Source organism: Branchiostoma lanceolatum, chromosome 4 (assembly GCF_035083965.1).
Source record: "Branchiostoma lanceolatum isolate klBraLanc5 chromosome 4, klBraLanc5.hap2, whole genome shotgun sequence".
Lineage (NCBI taxonomy): Eukaryota > Metazoa > Chordata > Leptocardii > Amphioxiformes > Branchiostomatidae > Branchiostoma > Branchiostoma lanceolatum.
The window spans coordinates 20886431-20910626 of NC_089725.1; the positions used below are offsets into that span (position 1 = coordinate 20886431).

The following is a 24196-nucleotide window of genomic DNA, read 5'->3' on the forward strand; positions in this document are numbered from 1 at the left end:
CTGCTGAAGAGTTTTGTCAGGTTTTGCCATGCACCAATCATACACATAAAATGGGGCAATGACCGCATACGTTTCATAACATATCAATGCTTGAGGCGAAACCAAGAGTTGGAATATTTATCATTAATGTCAGCATGTTCGTAGCTGACCGTTATTCATCCTTGGTCGTTTTATCTTTAGCTGCCATGTTGAATATTTGCCTTCTTCCAACTAACGGCGGTAAGTGTTACAAGTGTTTAAAACCTTCCACAGAGATTAGTTACTAACTTTCATCACTGGAGTCGGTTATATGTTAACGTCCATCGAGGATCATGTCGGCAAACGAGACGACATTGGCGAAACGCCGTCTCCTTCACGTCCGGTATTAGCGACATTAATCCAACTCTCGCAAGGTTGATACCCACCGGGTGTTACCGAGCACGGGCTGCAATATTCCACTGCCAATGACAAGGTCTAAGTATTTTGCACCAGTCGGGAATAAGTATCAGGACTATAATCAAGCGTATCTTGTATCTTTAATTTCGTGAAGAAAAGGAAGACGTTGTTACGGTATGGTGGTTGAAGATGACTGTCAGTATCGATGGGTACCTTCAGAGCAGAGAGAGTAGAGCTGTTTCTGATCTAGTAGCCTTGTGATCTCGTACAATCTCATCCTCAGTCAACCCCCACTTCCATCCAAAATCAGTTCACTCCTCATTTTAGCTGTCCTATGCGGTTAGAGGCTTATCTTAAAATTTCAATCACGTAATGTTTTCTCCATTCGCAAAGAACTGATTACAACGGTATTGGATAGTTTTTCGTGAAGTGGATTACCTTATAGGTGCAAGACTTCATTCAATCACACATCCCTATTGAAACGTCTCTGTTGACGCCACGTTACTTTGGTCAATCATTCGACATCATTTCAATCAAATGTCAAATGTTCCATCTGACTGGGTACGTCTAAATATGATCAATACCACGCACTAGGCTACATATAACCGCCCTCTTTCGTCCTATTAGTATTACGACAAAGTCTGCTGCACACGGCGACTAGCTTAATCAATATCATGACAAATTGCCTTACTTTCAGAGATCAAGCGTTGGAAATGCATTGAAATGAAGTAGAAATTTATTTTGGACAAAACGTGCTTTTCAACGGTGTGACTTTACAGCACACCTACGGTTATATACGTGCCAATGGCCAAAATATCATCACTGATGTTTGTAACCTACTGTGGGTGGAAACTGGCAGAACATTATGCATTAGGATCAGGGCCAGGTGATTTGCAGACCAGGCTATGCCCGGAACTTTCTCGTGGTTCGCGCGATTATCTAAGCACAGGGATGACTGCTTCAGCATTCCGCATGGCCACTGGGTATCGTTTGATACTGCTAATCAATTTATGAAAGTCGTTTTTTAGCTAGTTCACCCTGATCTCTTCTTACATCTGCTGAAACACAGTCATTGGTCACGTCTAAGGTACTATGCTCGAGAAGTGTGCTAGAGGAAAGTGGTCGGCTGCTCTGACGTGTGTGCAATATCGCAGACGTACAGCGAAACGAAACGGAGTAATAACGCACGCGGTAGTGCTTGTTCTTAGCTGCTGGATTACCGGTGAAAAGCAATAATGATTCTCAATACCGTGCGTTTTGAATGTTCTCAGCATCATATATGATTGATGAAGTTTCAAGTTTTTTAGAGATAAGCCATTTCTAAACAGCCTTGCGGGGACAACGTCGACACGGTTGAAGTCATACATGTTCCAAGTTGAAATATCTCGAGGCTTAGAATACTGATGGCAAGTAGGGAAAGTTTTACCAGTCTCCATTTTATCAAACTATATGACAAACACGCCTTCAGTGAAAGATTGTGGTAATTTCCCGTCATCTCCCCACACGCAGAGCTGCGTGGGCGATACCAGGTGGGGACACACGGATTTGTGCTGCGGAGGAAATTAATATTTCTATTACTTCCGCCCGGCATACTTCAGAGTCTTTCACAAATTTCCTATTTGGCAACTTGAGTAAAAGCAAGTTTCTCTTCGACCTCCCGGGCCAAAAGATAAATAGCTCGGTTATGTAGTCAGGTGACTGTAGAGTGCGCTGCACGTTGAACCATTCCGTCAGGTTGGATAGTCTATATGTCATGTCGGCGTAAGCTACATCCATAACGGAGAGATAAGAAAGGATGAAAAGCTCATCAATTTTACGATGTTCTTCTATCTTGTTTTATATGTTGCACGTGTGCCTTAACTGCTTTCGGCATGCCCCTAGCGAAAGAAGACAAGGCGATGTAATTGGGCCATAAACATTGAGGAATAGTAAAGATAGAGGCGGTGCATTACTATAGCCACAGTGCCGACTGTGAACCGAAGACTCGGTTGGTGTATAAATTACCGGAATGGCCCAAATTTGTAAAAGACCTGAAGTAGGCAGTGATAAAAGTCACACTCCAGCGACAGAGCACTTTTCACAGCGGTGTCTAGCACTTCTCAAACGAGCCTTTGTATTTCATGGTATCGCAATGTCGCTCTCAAAGTGGCAATCTGTGCTTCCTAATGCAATTCTTTGGCAAAGGTTCCCCATTAACTGTAAGCAAACTGTCAGTAATAAACATAAAACAGCTAAATTATCTTGGAAATGGCTTTTGTAAACGTTCGACTATAAACTTAGAAAAAGAAACCCACTGCTCTAAGTGGGAGCGGTATGACCACCTGGAAAGTGCCACCTGTTGAGTCACAGCCAGGGATATCGCCTTGGTCTATGAATCCCACTGAAACTGTCGTGTCTTTACGTTGACTCGTGGCGTTTGTGAAGTTTTCATCTGACGTTCGTAGGAGTTTTAGAGGTTACGGGTTCTGACATAACATAAGACCACTAGGCACGCACACGACCCGTGACACGTTTGGAATCGTGCATTAAAACGATTACTCTTGAACACGCCCCAACAAACTGTTGGTGGTGAAGTTTGCGAAAAAGGCAAATGCTGTCCGTGTTATCACCTGGCCTTTGTCAGTAACCGGTACCATGTCCTCTGGTCATGACGCACTGCCTTTGCGTATGCCGAAACTCTGCAAGCGTGACTTTTACTGGGGCTTAGACTGGAACAGTTTCTATCTCAAGATTGATGAGGCGGCCTTGGAAGAAATGGCTTGCGGCATGATCTAGCAGACGTCAGCATGCAGCCGTCACGGATGTCGCGTAAAGCCTGCCAGAATGGAAGCAACGTTAACAAAAGTAATCCGGCTTTCATTGAGAGGAATGATATTTTTTTGTCTTTCGTGAGACAATTTTTGGGTCAGCTCTATCGTTTAACAAAGGTACTGTCAACCTTTTAGAATGTCTAACTGTTAATTTTCGACTCTGCCGAAAGCCCTCTGATTCAGCACAAATACAGCAGCCAGCCCTGTGCAATCTTCGTTATCGCTTTCCACTTAGTATATCCTTAGTGGATTTGGGGGTTTCACTAAAATGCTCTCCAAGGTCGCTGCCAGGTATTTGAGGTAAAATAGCGTGGCACTGATTGCTCCAAACAATGGGCTTTAAAAGCTCAAGTCGCACGGAAACTTCTATCCTCTCAAACTTCTCGCACGATTGTGTCAGGTTTATCCCCCATGAGGTATTGGCGAGGCTTTCATCGTCTGTGTTCCGTCACAGCTTCGGATTCAATTGCAAGTGCACCCAATAATTGCATGTAATGATAGAAAGGTCCCTTACTGAATCCACACAATGTAGAGAATGCATCGACCAAACGGTTTCAGAGTTTCCAACTTTACTGAATCATACATAATGTATTCCGCCATGACAGCTCCGTTCCAAAAATATATCACATTATTAGCGTGCGGTGTAGAAGTAAATGTATTTATGAAATTGACTCGTTTTTTGTTTTCACGATGAACAGCTTTCCTGGCTCAACTTCTAAGAACTCCTCCGAACAAATGCCGCATCTTTAAGCACTCTGTTGACGATGTTTCGTAGGAAAGGTAAAAAAAATGCCATGTTACAGGTTAAACGCATCATCAACGGTTTCGGACTGCTTTCCATAGTGCTTAGGTAACAGCAATTCCGAAAAGTACTTAATCTGTACCTCATGTTTATCCTAGTGAAGAGGATTGCTCTCTGCACGCGATTTTCCATGCATCGACTGTAAGTATTAAGAGTCTGAAATGACCACAGGCAGTACTCTGTTTACTTGCTAAAAGTTAGAACAGTTGCTAAAACCTACAACAGTTCACGTGCGCCTTAGGGCCCTGTCACACTTGTGCGTATAATCAAGTCCGCATGAGTTACCTATTAACAAGTTTTTGTTTTAGGTTAAGTTTGCAGCCGAAGAAGTCATTTCTTTGGTTCGATAACTAGGCTGCACAACGGTGGGTCGAAGTAGGAAACAACTTCTTCCCTACAAACTTTACAGAAACCCAAAAAATGTTCATGCGCAACTCACACGCACTTGAATATACGCACAAGTGTGACAGGGGCTTTACGTGCCTTGCCTTTGGGAGTGGAGGATCTGATGTGTATGCAGAAAAAACATATCACGTGAAATCATCCACAGCTCTGGTTTCTCTCCACTCTGACAACCTGCTCCACCGCATGGCGTGATGCAGCGCCATTCATCATCCACATCTGACGGCGGCGTCACCAGCGCCCATCAAGTCCTCGGCACCGTCATGTTCGATTTCATGCTGGCTTAGGGTCTTACCACTCGGGCCTGGGGGTCAATCGACAGCTTTGGGCGGGTTCCAGCGATAGCGCGGACCTACCCCTAACATTAGCACTGGGGAAAAAAGAGTGAGTGAGTGAGTGAGTGAGTGAGTGAGTGAGTCAGTCAGTCAGTCAGTCAGTCAGTCAGTCAGTACGCGAGTGAGCAAGTGAGTGAGTGAGTGAGTGAGTGAGTGAGTGAGTGAGTGAGTGAGTGAGTGAGTGAGTGAGTGAGTGAGTGAGTGAGCGAGGGAATGAAGTAAGGAAGGAAGGAGCGAATGAATGAATGAACAAGCAATGAAAAGAGTCCAAACAGCAGCCGTTCACAGTCGTATAGACAGGTAGTGAACATATATTGATGCAGATCATGAATAATCCATTACGATACCGCCAGACGTCATCTGGACAGTATCTCGTGTTGTGAGGTTTCTTCTCTTACCTGCTGACTTTGATTGAGCTTTTCAGCCTTCTGGGAGTGATATGGATTATGTTTAGTGTTCGCGCTGAAAGAATGGTAGATGAATATGCGGCAAGTGCTGGATTGCTCCGGGAAAGTATGTGGGGTTCTCACGGTTAATTCAGTTCACATTCGGGACCATTCGGGGACGCCTCTTCCTGTGGGAATATATACACATTATGGCGAATATCAAAGTGTTTTGTCAACTCATACATGCTATCCACGGAAGATGCCTTGGTAATTTAGCTGGTACTCCAGGATATCTTGAAGTCAGGGATACAATTCCGGCGGTACGCGTCTGGCATGTGTATCTATAGATAGGTATTAACGACGTAACAACTGGGGCTTAGAACTATACATCCAATCAAATCGGTATTCACGGTAGGTAGCAAGGTTCAGAAGGTGCCGCTAGATTGCGACGGCTTTTCCCATTTGGGGAAAAACACTAGGTACATTTTCCAACGGTTATAGCCAATATGGAGCTTGAGGTCCTTATGATGATGGAACATATTAAAGGTTAGAGGAAATACGGTGGTGATTTTTGCGAGTTCAGATCATTGCCCCAAAGGGTTCACGTTCAGAGCGCTGCTGGTAAAAGGGGAGCAGGGGATGAAAGCGGTTTCTTTATCTCGTTCGGTCAATGAACCAGCGGGGAATTGACGACGGCACCGTTTCCTCCACTGTTTTAGCTGCTAATTCCATCAAGTTTATTCCAGGCAGGTTGATATGATTTGTTCCTGCCTCTGAGGCTGCGCTGGAGTCTGACTAGTCATATTCCAGCTCCTGCTGAGTGGGAGACCCGCAATCCAATTGCAGGCACGGAGACGGGCAGGTCTTATATTATTTATCCGACCGAACTTATTCTTAAGCTCATTTTCCTTCCGGTGTACTAAGTCAGCAAAGTAGATATCTGCCGGGTTTTAACTCTGGTTTTTAACCCCTGGACAATTTCCGGAGATCATAGACATCAGCCAGGAGAACTGCTGAGATAGAAAGAGATAGATATATAACTTTATATTATATACGTGAAGTCAACTTAAATGATAACATATCTAAAACTCAGGTACCCAATGCGCTGCACTAGCATAGGGCGAAGCACATTATCATGACAGTAAGCGAAATCCTGCCGAGGACGTAACGTTATCACTAGCGGCGCAGCGAAATCTTCTCATGTCACAAGCAGCTGCGTTTCTTAAACGTCTCCTGAACTGCTGTCCTCCACGGACAGTTTTTGGTCTCACAACAAGGGCGTCATCACGGCAGGCTTTCAGCACAAACTTTCCTTGGTAGGAAATGTCACCAGAAGAAGCCCAAAAGTACTTGTATAAAGAGCTAGGTCATTGAATGCTGCTATTTTGTCAATAATGCCATCGCAGCTCAATAAATTGCGTCACTTGCATGTACACAATTTCTAGTGATTCATGTTCCATTACCGGAGCTGAACGATTTGGGATCCCTGTCTCACAGTGTCTGTAATCATGGTGAAGCCGAACACTTGGGTAGCCTAAATCCATTATTTAGCAGGGTATTTGAAAGCGGGGGATTATCTAAGTACCGAAAGGGATTACTTTAATAGAATACACACAAATCCAATAAACGCAGTGTCAGTGTTGTAATAGGGATATTTACAATGTCAAGGGCAAGTTCATGATAGAACGTGACATGGAGGAGTTCTTAAATTGTTCAGTTTCCATTGGCAGCTAGAGTCAGTCTCAGACAGGCCATCAGGAAGCCCGTTATAAGCATAGCGGAGTCTATCAGCTCGGGATTATCAGTACTTGGCGGGATGTACGGAGTGAGGTATTTCACGCCTCGTTACGTCGCTCCCTGATTGTTGTCGCCTTAAAGGATTTCCCTTCTCTAATAGGAACCCGCCATTTACTGATGATGTTGAGAAAGTGCAGGAAAATGTGGTAGTATTTTATGCAAATGAACAATTGAAATGTCGTTCGGCCCTTTTATGATGCGGTATAATTTGATATGAAGCACTAACACAAAGTGCTGAAGACTGAATGCGCCTGCATGACGTTTCCACAACTGCAGATGCAAAAATAGTGGGTGATGATGATGATGATGATGATGCGACTAGCACAAAGTATGTCCCCTATGTCTTCAGATCCCTGTTCGTACATGTTAGTTTCCCCGTTACAATGAACCTGTAAATACTGTTCATAGCGTCTGTCTTCTCTGAGACGACCAGTGGAAACATAAAAAAGCTTTTCAGTGAGCGTCGCGATCACTTTCGCTTTCCCTTTTTTTTTTTTAGACATCCGGGCACGACATGTTGTGCCTGGAGCATATTAGGCGCCCTGGTGTCACAAATTTGTGCACATGAGAAGCATCTTATCGGGAACACTCAGGCGCAGGCAACACAAACAGGGTCGCGGGTCGCGTCCTGACTACTCTGGTATGACATTTACACGGTTTCGTACCGCTACTCTCCCCAATTCACAGGGTGGTCAGGGGACGCATTAAGGCATCTATACTGACGTAAATGCGACATTAGCGTCCTGCGACCCTTTCATGTCGTTGTTATAAACGGTAATGACAAGTACGTGACATGCAAGAGTTTTCATCAGTACGTTCAGGCTGTAGTTAGTGTTTTATTTGTTGTTGTTAATCGACGTACTGATCCAGTGTCTGCATGGTCTGTGTATTTATCTAGGACATAAAAGTGATCTAGCCATCGGCCGCGCGGACGCTAACCTTGGCTTACCGCTGCTTTTAACTCGCTGGCCAATAGTCTATGGCTTCTATACAGAACGCTCTCTGTGGCTTTATATAAACAAACGGTAGCGGGCTATCGGCTATCGTTAGTGATCAGGACTTCCAAATGCGATCTCAAGTCCCACTAGTTTTTACACATAACTCTCTGTTTGCCTTCTTGGATAACGTCCAGAGTATTTGTGCTCTTAAAAGTCTCGCCAACATGGCGTCAGCACTGATGAGGGAGAGCCGAACCAGTTTACCCTCTGCTTCAATTACGGACACGCTTGTGGGGAGCAAGGAAGGTCATTGTGCTTTGATCATGATGTCATGGTCTATGCACTGAGTTTGAAGGGCGTAAGCTACGATGAAGCACCAACAGTTTGCTTAGGGGGCTTCTACAGTCATGAATCATTTCAAGGACAAACATTTCGCATTGCGCCACGGCGCCATTTCAGGCTGCTACACAATCCCCGGGTGGTGCTACAGTTGATTACTTCCACCGGGACCCTGATGAAATATCACACCTGTCACTCATGTACGCCAGGAGGAAAGAAAAAGCGAAGGACTTTCTACTGAAAAGAACTTAGCTTGAAAGACGGCTTCTTGAGCTCTTAACAAAGTCGAAACCTTTTGAAGGTTGGGGCCTGGAGTAGCGAACTACGACTTCTGTTTGTAAGCCTCCGGTCACACTGGTTTCCCGTCCTTGGTGCTGATATGTGCAGTTGTTGGGGATTTTCCCTCAGAGCTTAGATATAGCCCATTGTTCGAAGGAACCTTCGTAGTCAAATATGTAAATGTGACCGCATCCTGCCAAGTTGTCATACCTACATCCCCATTGACAATTATGATTTATTGTCACGATGTAAATGTCAAGGGCAGTTATTTACTAGTACCTGTCATGCGCCCGGACTTTGTCTATTCATAAAATCACAACACTGCGTCACAACCGCCAGTCATCAAGTCGGCATTATCGGCCAAATGTCAGTCATTGTTCACGGCCAAGCCCTGGAAAGGATTCACTGTCCTTTTGTCTAGAGGAGCACAGAGGAGCAATCACCATGGAGGTCAACGGACGCACGTTGAGTTACTAGAGAGCCAACAGAGAGCACTCAGAAGCGAGGATCAATGGGAAACATGAATGCCGTGGCTTCAAGGTCTTACCTGGTACGGGTTATTTAAGTACATGTGGAATCCTGTATTCAGCATAAGCTGCTACAGGAGGGTAGGGAAACGCGTCATTAAAACTTGTTTGAAACGGAAGTCTTTGTAGAGAACAAGGGCTCGTGTTTTATGATCTTTTACTCACGTTTGATTGAAAGAATATTTTTGATATTTGAATCATTCAAGCATGATGAATATGTGGAAATAGCGTGAATTTTCTAGTTTGTTTTTCCAGTGAAAACTTTACAAGTTTCCCTTCGTACCCATCGTTTTACCGCAGTAGATATCGGACATCCTCTAGTGCGTGGGTTGGTATCCATGGATAACTGTCACTCCATGGTTAACTGGATTCTACCGTATCCTTATTCTGTGTTCTTTCGTCAAATCGAAGACATCACCACAGAGCCATATACAAAAGCCCCTCAGGTTATGATTAATAGCCCATTTGTATTCTGGTACCCATGCGGAATGTAAATTAATGTCAAGTTACATTCAACTTAACGTGAACGTCGGCGGTATGTAGCATGCGGTCCATGTGAACCTAACACGTTACGGCACTGATAGGAAGTGGAATAGAGGGGGATGTAGGAACAAACAGTAATAACGTTACAGATAGCTTCTCAAATGTAAACACTGACGTCATGGCGGGTGATACACTAAGCTTTCATAGACACAACGGTATAGCCTGAAATACACGATAAAATACACATAATGTAACTAAGAGAGCAATGTACCGTTCGCTCAGGTACCCATAACACATTCCACCAACCTAAAGGACCAAAACGTTACGATTCATTTACGTTATTCTACCCAACACATTTAGGCCACGGCTTTATAGACATTCTAACCTGTTTAAAGCGTCGATCTTTGACCCTTTAACACCGTGATATTCAAACAACAATCGTACCGCAGCGGGCCATTCCCCTTCATTGCCGGTAACGTTAGATCACCAGTACGCAATCTCTCTCTCGTCCTTTCTTCAGTGAAACTGATTTACAGGTTGGCTGTTGCCTGGTGTTTGGTTTCTGTGATTTCATATCGCGGTAATGAAATAGTTTCTTATCTAGGTCACGATGAGTGCTAAACCAGTAAACGTAAATTACAGTAATCCTGCCTGCAGTAAGAAACGTGATCCTGGAACAGAAGTAATCAGGATTCGGTAGGGAATATCATGATGAATGGCGTGTTTATTACACTTCGTAATCCTTGTTAAATCAGATATTGTCTATAAGTGGGAAGCAAGATGATAACTAAAACAAACAGAACAATAGAATACAACGTGCTCCTTGTACTGTGCTGGACGATTGAAGACTTACCAAATGCCATGCTGCTTTTTTAAGGAGCCGGGTTCGTTATGATTATTTCAATGGTTTCTAATGGTTTTTCAGAAAATTGCAGATTCTGGCTGTTTCAAGGATATTGAAGATTAATTTCCAAAACTTAATGTAGTCGGAAAATAAACGGTTTTACTCATCTACAAAAGGGCTGACACATGCATTGCTCAAAGGTAGTTCTCAACTGTTGCTGCTGCGTCGTTTCCCTTAACACCCATGAAGATCTATAATAGGGTTATGTGGAAGCAGCGAGATCAGCCGTATTTCATTAAAAGACTTTTCCTCAGTCACTGATCTTCGCTCTAAGAAGGCTTACACAAGTTCTTGTTCTCCGCCTGGAGGCTTAATCATCGTGGGCATAATCAGGCACCCATACCTTCATTATTTCACGACCGAGTCTTGTACGTTATATATGGATCTACGCGTTGCTGAGACAACATTTACATTACGTCAAGACGACTTTCATCTAGACTGCGACTATTAGTCGAATCCGAAGAAATCCACCTCTGACATCTAATGAGATTTAAAGTGCCGGGGACGCCTGGGTGTCTGGACGGCCTGCTTAGCTGATACAAGGGCAACTTAAGTAGCATCTACTAGCACTAATATCCCTGCCACTATCTCTGTCCTAGCCTGACCAAACAAAGGTTGTGAGTGGAACCGGAAGCTTTAGAATGAGCTTAAGTTACTGGTCACTGGTCAGGTCATAGTCATTTTAAAACAAATGAGCATGGGAGTTGAGGAGGTGTTCATTGAAGCGTTTCCTCACAACTAAGAAGTGCCTGATGTTGAACAACAAATCAAAGGGACCACATAAAGACACTCTGCGAAAGGTAGCTGTATCTGGTTTCGGTAAAAGTTACGTAGGCAGTTACACCACAATTTACGCCTGCTGACGAAAACGCTTCCCGGCCGCTGATTCTACCCGATCCGGTTCCAGGTTGTTCGGGATGACAAGAGACGTTTGATGGAGCAGAATCCCCCGGACACCATCACGCAGAGATTGGTGTTGCACCAGTAGTACTTGGCAACATACGTCCCTAAGTGCATGTAGCCGCTTAACTTACAAGCAAAAACACGAGTCTGTGTCGTTTATCAACAGTCTCGTCGTTTGTCTCAAGTTTTCCACCCGTGTACCTGGTTACATTTAGCACGATTTCTACGATATCAAGTCAAAAAAAACTTTTGTTTTTGGGAGTGTTCATCATTCGCAGTCCGTGACTACGCACACAGGCCCTGTGTGTTATTGTCCAAGTGTCTCCTCCGTTGGGAAATAAGTTGTGATACAAACTGAGAAGATATAATGAGAGCTGATGGGTTGATGGGAGAAAGTACATGCGTTTCCTTGTGGCATATATATATAGACATTAATGCGGGGGGGGGGCTGTTAGGAAGGCACTACTACAGGACATGAGATGGTCACTGCTAGGATTCCAGAGCGTTCAAAAGTTCTAATGACAACCGTCGTTTTCATTTGACTTCTTATTCACCATGTTAGAACAACAGAGAGACCTTCAGATGTCCATTCAACAGGTTGTGTTTTTTGTTAAGGGGGTCAGTCCGCATCCGCCATGTCGGTGGGTTGAAAAAGTAATCAGGAACGTGAGAAATATTCTGTGAGAAGTTGACTTCTAGACTCACCAACTTGAAACTATGAATATTTTATTTCCTCGGAACAAATATTGTTTGCTTCAAAATACCGGTCGTCATCTTTATTCTATCCACATCACCATTTGTAGGTGGTTACGTCCCGTGCAGAGACCCCGACGATATTATGATATTGCATTGTTCAGGCAACGTTACATGCATTCCAGAGGACGTTGTGTGAAAATGAAAACAAAAGTTACACTTTAAGCAATAACATCATAACATTACGAAACAATTCGTCATAAAAAAAATACAATTTCTGAAAACATGGATTCCATAGATGCTGTCTTTGAAATTCAAACGCAATTCAAATCTCATTACGACAAGTATCAAAAGGTTGCGTGACTTACAACTGAGCGCTTGCACAGTGCCAGTATTGACGTCATCGAGAACTAAAAGCCATTACATAAAGCTTACATAAAACTTCAACCAGATCAGGTTTTAGAGGGCAAACAGTGCGTGTGAGATAGACATGATTTAATTTGATGTGTCATTGTGATATAAACGACCTTGGAAACAGGACGGCTAATGCATCAATTCAAAAATAAGTATCTCGTAAATCATACAGAAAGTAGGAATGCGGCGTAGTTTAACTTCGTTGTAAATTGCCCTGACACATGGGGACACTCTCACGGTTCCCGGCGGTAGGTCTGCAAGTTCAGGGTCGCCTACCTGGGGAACAGCAGCAGCTTTTTCCGCGCTGTGAAAAAGCCGGAAGCCCTAAGAAGAGACTGCTTTGTTACGTTCAGTGACTCATGCAGAGGGCTGTTTTTATGTTGACGTACTTTTTGTTAAGGGCTTGACAATAAGCACCCAAGGTTGAAATTGACATATGTACAAAATGGAGATACCGAATACAGTGCTGTACTTGTTGTATCTCTGCTGCATATCGTGATCATTGTGTACCGCAACTCTTCAATGTCACTTCGGACATGCTAAGGATTCCGAACAGATTACATCAGCTCATGTACCTGTCGGGAGTTGAGGGTAATCTCTGCCCACAGTTAAACCGCCCAGGACCGCTCATGACGGCAGCCCTGAAACGTCGACGTGGGCGGCCACACTTTGTGGGCGACGTCGTGAGCCAATATTTGAATCCCAGTATGTTACTTTGGCGTCTCGTTGATTTTCCCATTTGATTCTCTGGGCATTTCTAGTTCCTTCACTTATCCGTGCCGTGGTCGCGCGAGGCCCATATTAAATATCCCGTTTACGACCAATACAGCGTTGTAAACCTACATAGGGTAAAATCATAACAGGGAGACAGAAGCCGTAGCTGGATCATCGACTGTTTGCCTTTAATCTGTATTTCAAGTAGCAAGATGAATCATTGCCAGAACCTGCATACAATTGCCATGGCCTACATATAATAGCACGGGATATTGAAGCATTCAACCATTACGAGGGCGTTACACCCGGTATTAGTGATAACTTCTGTCTGCTACTCCCGCGACGTTGTTGGGCAGAATTCCCAAGTAGACAGTTGCAGAGACACAAGTGCTATATTGTAAAGTAAGGAATGTTTCTCTGTTGAACCCTACATTTGACGGCCCCTTGTCGTCTGAAACCTGAATGGAGGGAAACCAGTCGTCTCGCCGGTCGGCCGCTGACGGGGGACGTGCAGCAGACTCAGTCGTCACGTGACATTTATGATTCCTCCTGAGTAATCTCTTCAACTTTTCAATCACGAACTTTTCTACTTTTAATCTTCAGAGCTGATTAGCGCACAGACAGATTGTCCCCTGATTGGATCCGCTAAGTGAATGTAACGTTGATGATACCAGAATGACATTCCAATTTCATTAACTTCCGGGCAGTCGGATATTACCTAAGCATGACGAAAAACAGCCGGATTGTCAAAAAAATTATGATGATTTGTTACGAGATAGAAAAAAAAACATAACGGTGCAAGTGAGATAAGGAATCTTCAAAGACTTATGTAATCTCGCCGTTAGACTAAAGTGGTTGACTATAAGATCCTATAACTGTGACTGACGCTTATTTGTTCCCATCCGTAGCAGATATATGACTGCTTGAGTCGCAGCCAAGGTTTTATTCAATATTGGCACAGGAATTCATTATCTCCGCCGGCACTAACGACACTCAGCGTCTCTACGTTTAAGTTTTACTGGCACTTTTAACGACACGTCTGCGTCGATAAACTTCGTGAGACCATTCAGGTGCTGTAATGGATTGGTGTCCTGGGCCTTCCCATGAGGACTCGATACACAACAGGCGTAACGTCGTCTCATCGTGGTTTCTCCCTGGAGCCTGCAGTAAAGATTAGCCAGGCTCGAGAGAGTAATGATGATGAGTACATTTTTGAACCTTGACAATGGCTCACAATGATAACAAATACATAATGAAATAATGATTTGGAACCTCAACTGTAATCGGTTGAACCGCTTTGATGAGCTAGTGGGCAACTACAGAAACGTTATGCTAGCGGTCACTTGTTCCTATCAGCTGAGGCGAACCTCAGACACACAGCCTTTTTTCTGCCATAGATACTACGGCTCAGTGACTGCATCGACCTGTCTGGTCAGCTGTCTGCTTCCACACCACAAAGTCATTAAATCCCACGGGAATCAATCTATAAACTGTCCAAATCCTGATAGATAACATTTGGGTTGAATATCAATCAATATATGATAAAGCTTAAAGAGAAGGAGAAAACACTGCGTTTATTCGGTCAATGACCTACGGTCAATGTATCTATTGAATTACACATTAATGTGTGTGTGTGTGTGTGTGTGTGTGTGTGTGTGTGTGTGTGTGTGTGTGTGTGTGTGTGTGTGTGTGTGTGTTTGTGCGTGTGTGCGTGTGTGTGTGTGTGTGTGTGTGTGTGTGCGAGTTCCCTTTACTTATCGTGACTTATCGTTGACGGCAGTACAGAGAAATGTAGGACCGGTTTAAACATTGATATAGCACTTGTGTCTCTGCAGCTGACTACTTAGGAATTCTCCCCAACAAAGTCACGGAGTAGCAGAGAGAAGTTATCACTAATATCGGGTGTAACGCCCTCGTAATGGTTGCCTTGAAGGCTTCAATATCCCGTGCTGTTATATGAAGGTCCTGTCAATGAATCACGTTGCTACTTGACATGCAGATTGTTAAAGGCAAACAGTTCACGATCCAGCTACGGCTTCTGTCTTCCTGTCATGATTTTACGCTATGTAGGTTTACAACGCTGTATTCGGATCGTAAACCTGCGGCGAAGTACCCTATATTCCATAGTTCGCACCCAATCTTCTAATGGACCTGCATTATTGCAGGCCTAGAGATGACCAGGCTTCGTCTCCATATGTCATACTGTGTGTTTCTTTAGGCTGATGGCTCTTGGGTTACTAACACACTGCAAGCTAAGCTCACACGAACAATCTTTACGATTGTGTGTGAGTGAATCACACCACAAAGCTGTCGTATGACATACAAACTAAGTATTCGGCCTTTATTATTTTCAAAGTATTAAACGTGTGGACTGAAGTGTTATAAGCGAACAGATGAATTGCAATGTATGATACCATAACGCGATTGCTGTCAACTCTACGCTCCGCCTAGGGTGCTTTGTTCGTAGAGAGTTCCAGTGTCAACATCGTAACGGCTCTGAGCGTGGAAAGTGTTTTATATTAGTATTTGATGATAATGTCCGATAAGGCGTGTTATTTTGGAGACTGTTCTCCCACCATCCTGCGTCATCTGGGTGTTATGTTGTTGTTTCCAGTGGTAGTTCTCGCTCCCCCCACATCCGTGTGGGCGATTACAACCCAGTTCTGTTCACTCTAATCACAGTATACGGAACACGCACTACTTATCTTCGCGGAGGTGTAAAGTGCGAGGGCGGCAGGGTTTTCGCCCTGCTGGTCAGCGTGGGTGTCTCCAAGCTGATGTATGTCTTTCACTCGTATCTTCGCTTATTTTGTACAGAAAATTGTCCATGCATACCTAATTGCCTCTTTGGACTTTTGAGACACAAATATTTTACTCAAGGTAAACGATTTAGGGGGTAGGGTGATAGCTGGAGTAGGATAGGGCGCGAAGACCAGAGATCAAACCAAAAACTGGAAATCATTGTTTGTCTTTCAGCTAGAATGATGAAACAAAATAAACCAAAATGACTCGAGGCTCCAAAACGATCCATGGACTGAATCCTGTTGCCTACCTATTGGAAGGAGAGCAAAACGAACGAAAATATATATATGTAACTTTACATAGATGAAAAAAAACCATCGCGTCGTCCGCTGTACAACCTGTTACCAAAGTAATTGGCTGCACCATAACAGCCCGTCATCAGATCCCGTTACTGCTGGATTATTACCGACCAGATTACCCACAACAGGCATTCCCATCTCAATCCTGCCACGGTCCTGCAAACAGTAATCTCAGAGAAGATCTTAAAAAATATCTTGTCCTGCGGGCCCCAAATATATATATATGGGTTGCACATTGCAGGTATGCGGGTCCCGTATATGTACGGGTTGGGTCGTTGGAGGTATCCAACTGAACGCGGCATAACACCGCAGCGAAACGCACCGAATGCGGCAGTAACTATGCCACAGCAGAGCAGAAGATGTCAAGGGCAATAACCTGATTAAGACTTCAAATGAATGAAATAAGTCGCGTAAAATACGGCATGCACAGGCAGCATTGCAATGTATAAGACCATAACGTGAGATAACAACGAGTGCCATCGACTCTGTGCTGCGCATTGGGTATTTGTTCGAACAGTATACATGAGCAGCGCCGGTTACTTCAATAGGAGACAACATTGTTTATGAAAGGGGAAGTCAAGTGTCCCTTTGAAGATCTCTTGTTAGGAAATGGCATAGGGCGTATCATAACATACGCCATACAGAATTATGCAGAAAGAAAGGCAACAAGAAGCCGAAAACGTCGCTAGGGGCAAATGTAAAATTATGAAAGGCATGTGCATTTACTTGAATATGTCATACTCAAGAAGGGGGTGGTATTCTTCAATGAATTATAATTTTTGGAAGTAAAAAATGCATACTACTTCAGAGTATACGATAAAGTACCCACTTATTCCGCGAGCATCAGAAGACAGAAGGCATCCAGTATTCTACCAAACTCCCCAAGTACTCTCTAATCAAATTAAGTAATCTCAGCCTATATGGCTACATACAAAGTGTCTGACAAGTCCTGAAAAAAGGTGGGTTATAAACTTTGATTTCGGGTGCGATAGAAAAACTCGACTTGTTTTGTGTTCTTGATATCTTATCCACAATAGGCCTTCTTGGTGTGCTTATCGCCCCTCATTTACGTCGAAATATTGAGTATCATGATATTGTTTACAAAACATACGTCGCCTTATTCACCACAAACGGAATTTTGTAGAAAAACCGGCTGATTGCGTATTTAATGGATACATAATTCATTTGGAAATGACACCCCCTTCTGGAGTTTAGGACTCCTTTAAGGTCAGATCCTCTTTGGTAGCTGTCATTCCGGGTGGTTGCTATACTAAACTTAATCAAAACACAGACAGCTCTGAAAACATCGTCAAAACAATTACAATGGGCCCATACAGACATAAGGTTACAACATGAATAGAATATTGATCTAACTTGGTCTCAAAGTCTGACATCAAACACATGTATATGGTGATACGTAGAGATTATCTGAAAGCCAAGGCTGATTCATGCTGGGTGGACGTACGTTTGACTGACAGAACTTAATCTGCGAGTCTTAGCTCGGCCCCCGTATCCCCAGCGGCGGGCTGTCTACCGTCTGTGTAGTAAGTCCGGTTTAATATTGAGCTTTCTCGGGAACACCACACGTGACAGGAATCTTTCCCGAAAATTCTTGAACTCCTTCTTGAGAGTCTAGTCCCCTATACATTTTACGCCAGGGTGATAAAGTTATATTTGAAACATTTAGATTATACAAGTGGTACAATAAAAGAAAGTAATTTCTACTGATAGATACGTCAATCAAATGCATTTCGTGCTAACGTTATACATATGATTTTTGCTCTGACTGTGGTTAACTAGAATCATAATTTTTCTGCTTTTATCGCCAAGGCTTTGGCCTAAGGAATAATTGATTCAAATCTGGACCCACAAACTGCATCTCCCATCATGAGGCATACCAGATGCTGTCCTTGTCTATTTGCATTTAGAATTTCCCCTGTATTTTCGCAGTGTCCGTATTTCTAAAGCAGTCAGAACAAATACAAACTTTGTTGAACATGTAGATATCAATGTTTCAGTTATTCAAAGTATCCACGATCTATCTTTCCTTCGTTTCGCCATCAGGTTGTTTAAAGACGATCCCCAGCTGATGGCCGTCTTCAACCAGAAGTTCCGCCACCTGAGGGAGAGGGACGCGGACGTCTTGTACCAGGACGCCATCTTGGACGCGCATGCGGCGACGGTGATGGAAGCGCTTCACGAAGCCATCACTCATGTAGACGACTCGGCGTACGTCATGAAGGTTTTACACGACGTCGGCAAGATGCACCAACGGTACAACGTCGACCCAAGCGTTTTCTTGGTAAGAAGCCGGGGTCACAGACTCACAGTCCAAAAATCGTACCCGCGATGGGATAAACTTCTGCATTTAAGAACCCACCAACTGCCATTCTGGTCACTTGGATTATTTCATTTCTCATTCACCCAAACAACCTGTCTATAGAGGCTGTCTCTACTGTGACTATTTTTCTAGTTTCTTTATCGTTCACTATAGACATGTTTGTATAATCACGCTGGATGTACTTTAATGACACAAGACAGAAACGAATGCCTCAGGCCTGTTCAAGTTCACACGTATCAGGCTTCTCAATCGATGAATCATTCGCCATCTGGTTTTCTGGAGCCACTTTAAATAGGCATTTGCTTTTGTAAAATGTAACATGTAATACAGTTACATTTTACAACAGCAAATGACAATGTAACGTTAGGGTACCGATATTTTGTCATGTAAGGAGCCCCTAAAATGACCTACTAACAGAAATAGTAGAGTGCACAATAAAAGGCACTTTTTCCAACGTGATGGATGAGAGATGGAACAGTTCAATCTCATAATCGTTAGATAGATGGTTCAGAAGGATGCAGGGCTGAGCTGAGCTGTCGTTCATCTGTGACCAGGCCGTGATGTTACATCCAGGCAGCACGCTACATGTACACCCGGCAGGGCCAGTCGGTACACAATACTGATGGATGTAAGAGCATTGTGACGTCACGATTTACATCGATATAGGGCAGAGATCAATGACCGCAGTGCCTCATAAGTCATAACTAGGGGTAATTCCCCCGGCTCGCTGATGACGGCTCTTATCCTCTGTGTTGTTCAGACTGGTGTCAGCACTTGAATGACATAACGAATTCTACAGAAAGACAAACAAAAAATGACAAAACCATGCACCTGCTTGAGGGTTATGTAGTCATGGGATATCATCGCCATCATTATTCGAGAAAAGTCATTGACTCTCTCGTTCATTCTCTAGATGCTTAAACTTTCATTTTCTTCCTCTAATTTCAATTTCCTGCCTATTCCACGGATACGGCGTCAAGAAATTCTACTTAAAGATTATATAGAAGTTGCTTTTTAAAAAGAACTAGTGAAAAACACCCCTGGCTGCTTAAAGAGGCCACCAAATTCCTTTCTAATTTCTCCGCGTTTACAGACAAAAAAAAGAAGAAAACTACCGTCCTCTGAGCTTTACAAAATACACACATTACAGAAAAAGCGGGATCATTCGTCTTCCACTGTCTCGGAAAAAGAAGCCGAACCCAATAAATCAGAATTTAGTGTCAAATTAGAGTTGGCGAATACAATATTTTTCATTGTCTGTCCGTTCTTTCCATGCTAAATGTATTTGCAATTAGCCTAAGTTGCAATAAAATTTCTCTCTATATATATATAACTTATATTGCCTTGAGCAACCATGGACCGTTTGGCGTCTTGAAAATATGTTTAATATTCTCTGTTATTGCAAGCTATATTAGATATGTGGAGGAGAATACAACAAGCACAATGTGCATGGAGGGTTAGTAATCTCAGTTATGAAAATTGTATTAGCGTGTCTGTAAGAAATTAAGCGTATGCACTCAAATAGATACACCGATGTAATATGATATTGACTTACCATGGCATCAAGGGTACAGAATGAATTACTGTTTTCAGGGAGCATGAGGCATCTTTGCTCACAGTGTAAAATAGACAACACCGATTTTCTTCCAACTAGATAATCATGACGAAACTGCCCATTGATCACTCTGTCATCTGTGTCCACAGAAAGTAGAAAAGCCGTTCCTGGCGGCCGTGAGCGACGTCCTCGGAGACAGGTACACGAAGAACATGGAAGAGATCTACACCATCACGATCAAGTTCATCCTGGAGACGCTGTCGGAGGGCGCGACCTTGGAGCTGACAGACGACGAGGAGAAGAACCTGAGCCGGCTGTGGCGACCGCCTGGCAGGGTGCACAAGTTCATCAGACCCGAGAAGGTGGCCGCCATTGTGGACGCAGAGGCAGAAGAGAATGGCGTGCACTGATCAAGGGGATTTATACGGGACTGATACACTTGAAGCTTGGACAAACCGTTGGGTTTGGTAAAGTGCTGGGCAGGCCTTCACTCGTTTTGTCTGAGAAGCACGTAGGAAGCGCAAGCTGCTGTTCCAAACAACGAGCCTACGCCCTGTAAAGATCGTCATCATCGCTGGGAGGGATGGTGAGGAGGCAGAAGACTGCTGAACTAGATGGCGACGGCCAGCACCCTACACAATCACACGTTCTGTTTTGTGTTTAGTTTCAAACTTTTTTGAACTGAATCTGAGAAAGAGGTTTCATTGACAACAATGGCATCAGTGCTGAGTTAAGGAAAGCTTCATGGAGTTTTTTTAGTGTTAGACTGCAGTCACGAGGCGGATTACTTTGACATTTGTACTTACACAAATTATTGTGAAACTATGTTGCTCGCATTTAATTATGTCATTCGATTCACAATATGCATAACGCGCACATGTTTAATTTAATTCGTCGAAGACGATCGAGCGGCATCCAATTGCTTCTAACTTCGGTAAGCCGCTGACTTGTACAACCAGTGAGTGTAATGTGACATTCCATTGGGATTGCTTTCGGCTTGCTTGATGATCGTTCATCTGCTGAAGTTCAAATGCATATATTACTGACACTACGCAGGTTTTGTGATGTTGATTGTGAATACGCTCGCAGGTATTTCTATCATATTGTTCCAATCCTGTCGTCTGGTGTGATTTTGTCTGACATTCAAGCTATAGACAGTCATTATAATTAAGGCCCTGTCACACAGTGGACGAGCTTTGGCCGTATTTGTGGATGGCCTGAAGTTCGCCAAATCTTGAAATCGACAGAAAGTTGACAGTATTCTTCAGCTGAAATTAGTGAAAATTTACCCCCATCACATTGGACGGGGATCGAGAACCTGTGAACATTGGCCGATCTCTATAAATCGCGCGACGTTCGAGACACCGGGCGCAGTACTGCTGAAAATGTAGTCGGCCGATCGACTTTCCTGCTGTGTGACAGGGACATGACAACTACGCACCACCGCGGGACGGTACCCAGTACACCGGCAGCTCGGGATGATCAATCAGTCGAACCTATAACAGCATTACTGGAGACCTAACTTCTTTACACGTGTTTCTTCGTGGTCCTTCATCATTATCCGCTCCCTCTGGAACGTATTAATCCTGCACTGCGCCTTGGTTTGCTGCATATCAACTGATTTCTTTTCAACTCGCGCTTTTGACTCAATTAAGTTGGAAAAACTTTGTTTCTCGCAACTAAAGACTGTCATTCTATTAACACTAACAAGGGATCACATCCACATGTTATTAGATTAGACTCTAGACAAATTAGGTGCTTGGTTCTGATGGATACGTGACTGGTTGCTATGTTTTTTACTTTGAGTACATAGAACTTGGGCCTCTGAATATTAAAATGTTTGTATCAATTAAACAGCCAGAAGAATAAGTCATTTTAGTAAAACAAGACGAAGATCTAAAACAAATCATACAAATTGGCCATGAACTGGGGGGCAGCTGTCTGGAGGCGAATGGGACACGACAGAGACGCCGTGGCGACCGGCTATCTCCTGAGGGTTAGTTAGTGCACGTGCCGGGCTTGAACTTTCCGGCTGGGCAATGAGAAGCTGGGGTTTCCTTGCGTGCACAGCAGAACCACCACCATTATCATCAACATCGTTATCATAACGCAGCACAAGCTAATTGTCAGAGTCTGCAAAGGGCTGTTGGGCGTTACAGCTCTATGGGATTGACCTCTGAGCCACAGTCCAATAACTGCTGATTACTCCGCACACTGAAAATAATCTAACTGATCTCACCTTTAGTTAGAGTCTACTTTGAAAATTTTTCCTGACTCATTAAAACCTTGGATGTAAATCTTAAACTCCCAAAAAAGGTAATCTTTGGTTCAGGACTGCACATCAATCGTGTTTGTATGAATCGGTGGCTTATGCGGAAATGTCCATGAAGTTAAGGGCGTCAGAAACAGTTGTCAATGTAGACCCTATCAAAAGGGAGATGAAAGACGGCCGAACGGTATGTTCTTGAAGGGTAATCTTCAGCAGATGTTGAGATGGAAGATCATAACGTTTTCTGGCTGCCGAGTTTTTTTCCCGGTTACAATTTTCCATTGCAGCTTCCTTTTGGCGACAAATTGGTCGGGCCCTCAAAGCTCCTATACATTACGAACACTGCCCTGTCTATTATGGCGATGCCAAGGGCCATTCAAGTGTTGCAATCCCGCAATAGCGTTATCTTAAAAGCCTCCGAATTGAAAATAGAATCCTCCTTCTTGCCCACCTACCCGAAGGGCTATGGACTTTAAAAGTGCGATAAGTGCAGATACTGCCATATTAGGCAGTAAAGCCTGATTTAATGTTACGGCTTTCAGCCTCTGTCCGCATATTCTCTCGTGCGAAGCGCCCAAAAGGCGGTGGATTATTCCCTGTTGATGGGACTTTCTAAAGGAGCAAGGGTGAATCAATAAGAGAATGGCCTCTGGTGAAATACAGTGCAGTTTTAGATGCTCTAGAAACTTAGCCATTTAGTAATTAAGTTTAAATTGTTCATGTTTCATCTTTCCTGAATATATGTTGACCCCGGATGTTGGTATGTTGACCTCGGAAAAGAAAGTACATCGTTGGAATCAATATTCTAAATCGTTTTGGACCGCACGTGTCACAAAGATGCTTTCAATTAACTTTTATTCCGGTCTACATATTCTTCTCGAGTCAACGACCGCACGCACAACTCCAGGCCGCCGAAGAAAAGTTATTCTATGCTGTCGATGTCAGGAGCAAGGAACTGTGAAGACAATGTAAACCAAGTCTTGATAATTCAATTCAGATCTATGCACACGTCCCTCTGTTATCAGAATTAATTCAAAACCTCACGAAACGGATGTGTAACAACGTAATTTGTTTGGTGACATAAACTGAATGTATGGGTACGGTTCTTGGTAATTGCACCATTTGTAATGTGTTAAAATTGCGGACGGACTAATATCCAAGGTGATTCATCCGCTCATGAAGGTGGGCCATTCTGGGTTCCGCTGCGTGTTTTGAATATAGACATACTCCTTCAAGTGCGTAAGAGAGGCTGTTACAGGTGGCTTGTACGAGAAAATAGCCATTACAGAGTTATTTAATGGGGTGATTGTGAAACACTGACGGTGAGTCGTGATTGATAACGTTAGTTCCGCCGCCGGGCAATTACGAGGCGGGGTCTTGAGTGACAGAAAGAGGGCGATAATCAAGAAGACGATGGCCATCCCTGTGGTGAACAGAGCTATCTGCTGACAGATGCAGACATTCAGAACTGATTGAAGTTCTGAGATTTAGTATTGCTTGGTTTAGACGGCCGTTTCCTAACTTTGGGCGGACATTGTTCCCTCTGATACACCGTGACCGATGAGCGCGAACATATTTGCTTCTGGAAGATATAAACTTGCAACTTTGTTATCATCTAGCTAAGTACAGTTTACGCCTCAGTGTAAAAATGTATTGACGTGTCATCATATAATTTATTGAAGGGTGTTTGACCTTTGTTCGGTTGTGGTATTTGGAGGACGTTTTCATTAAAGAATGGAGAACCTGGAGTTTGTGTCTTACCTTGCACCATGTCGACTAGTCCTGTTTGATGCTCGATTCTCACAACGGTCAACAGGTCAAGGTTCTCT

At 43.6% G+C, this 24196-nt stretch overlaps 2 protein-coding genes across 2 annotated transcripts in view; both read left to right on the top strand.

Annotated features, from left to right (window-relative positions):
- The window catches only part of LOC136433265 (cytoglobin-1-like), a 29495-nt gene extending 5380 nt beyond the window's left edge, over positions 1 to 24115 (top strand). The window contains exons 2-3 of the mRNA XM_066425291.1: positions 18267 to 18504; positions 20248 to 24115. Coding sequence (XP_066281388.1) covers positions 18267 to 18504; positions 20248 to 20508 — 499 coding nt within the window. The 3' untranslated portion in view covers positions 20509 to 24115. The remainder of the gene's footprint in view (positions 1 to 18266; positions 18505 to 20247) is intronic.
- Positions 1 to 24196, top strand: part of LOC136433269 (sushi, von Willebrand factor type A, EGF and pentraxin domain-containing protein 1-like) — a 110529-nt gene that overhangs the window by 66992 nt on the left and 19341 nt on the right. The gene's annotated exons all lie outside the window — the stretch shown is intronic.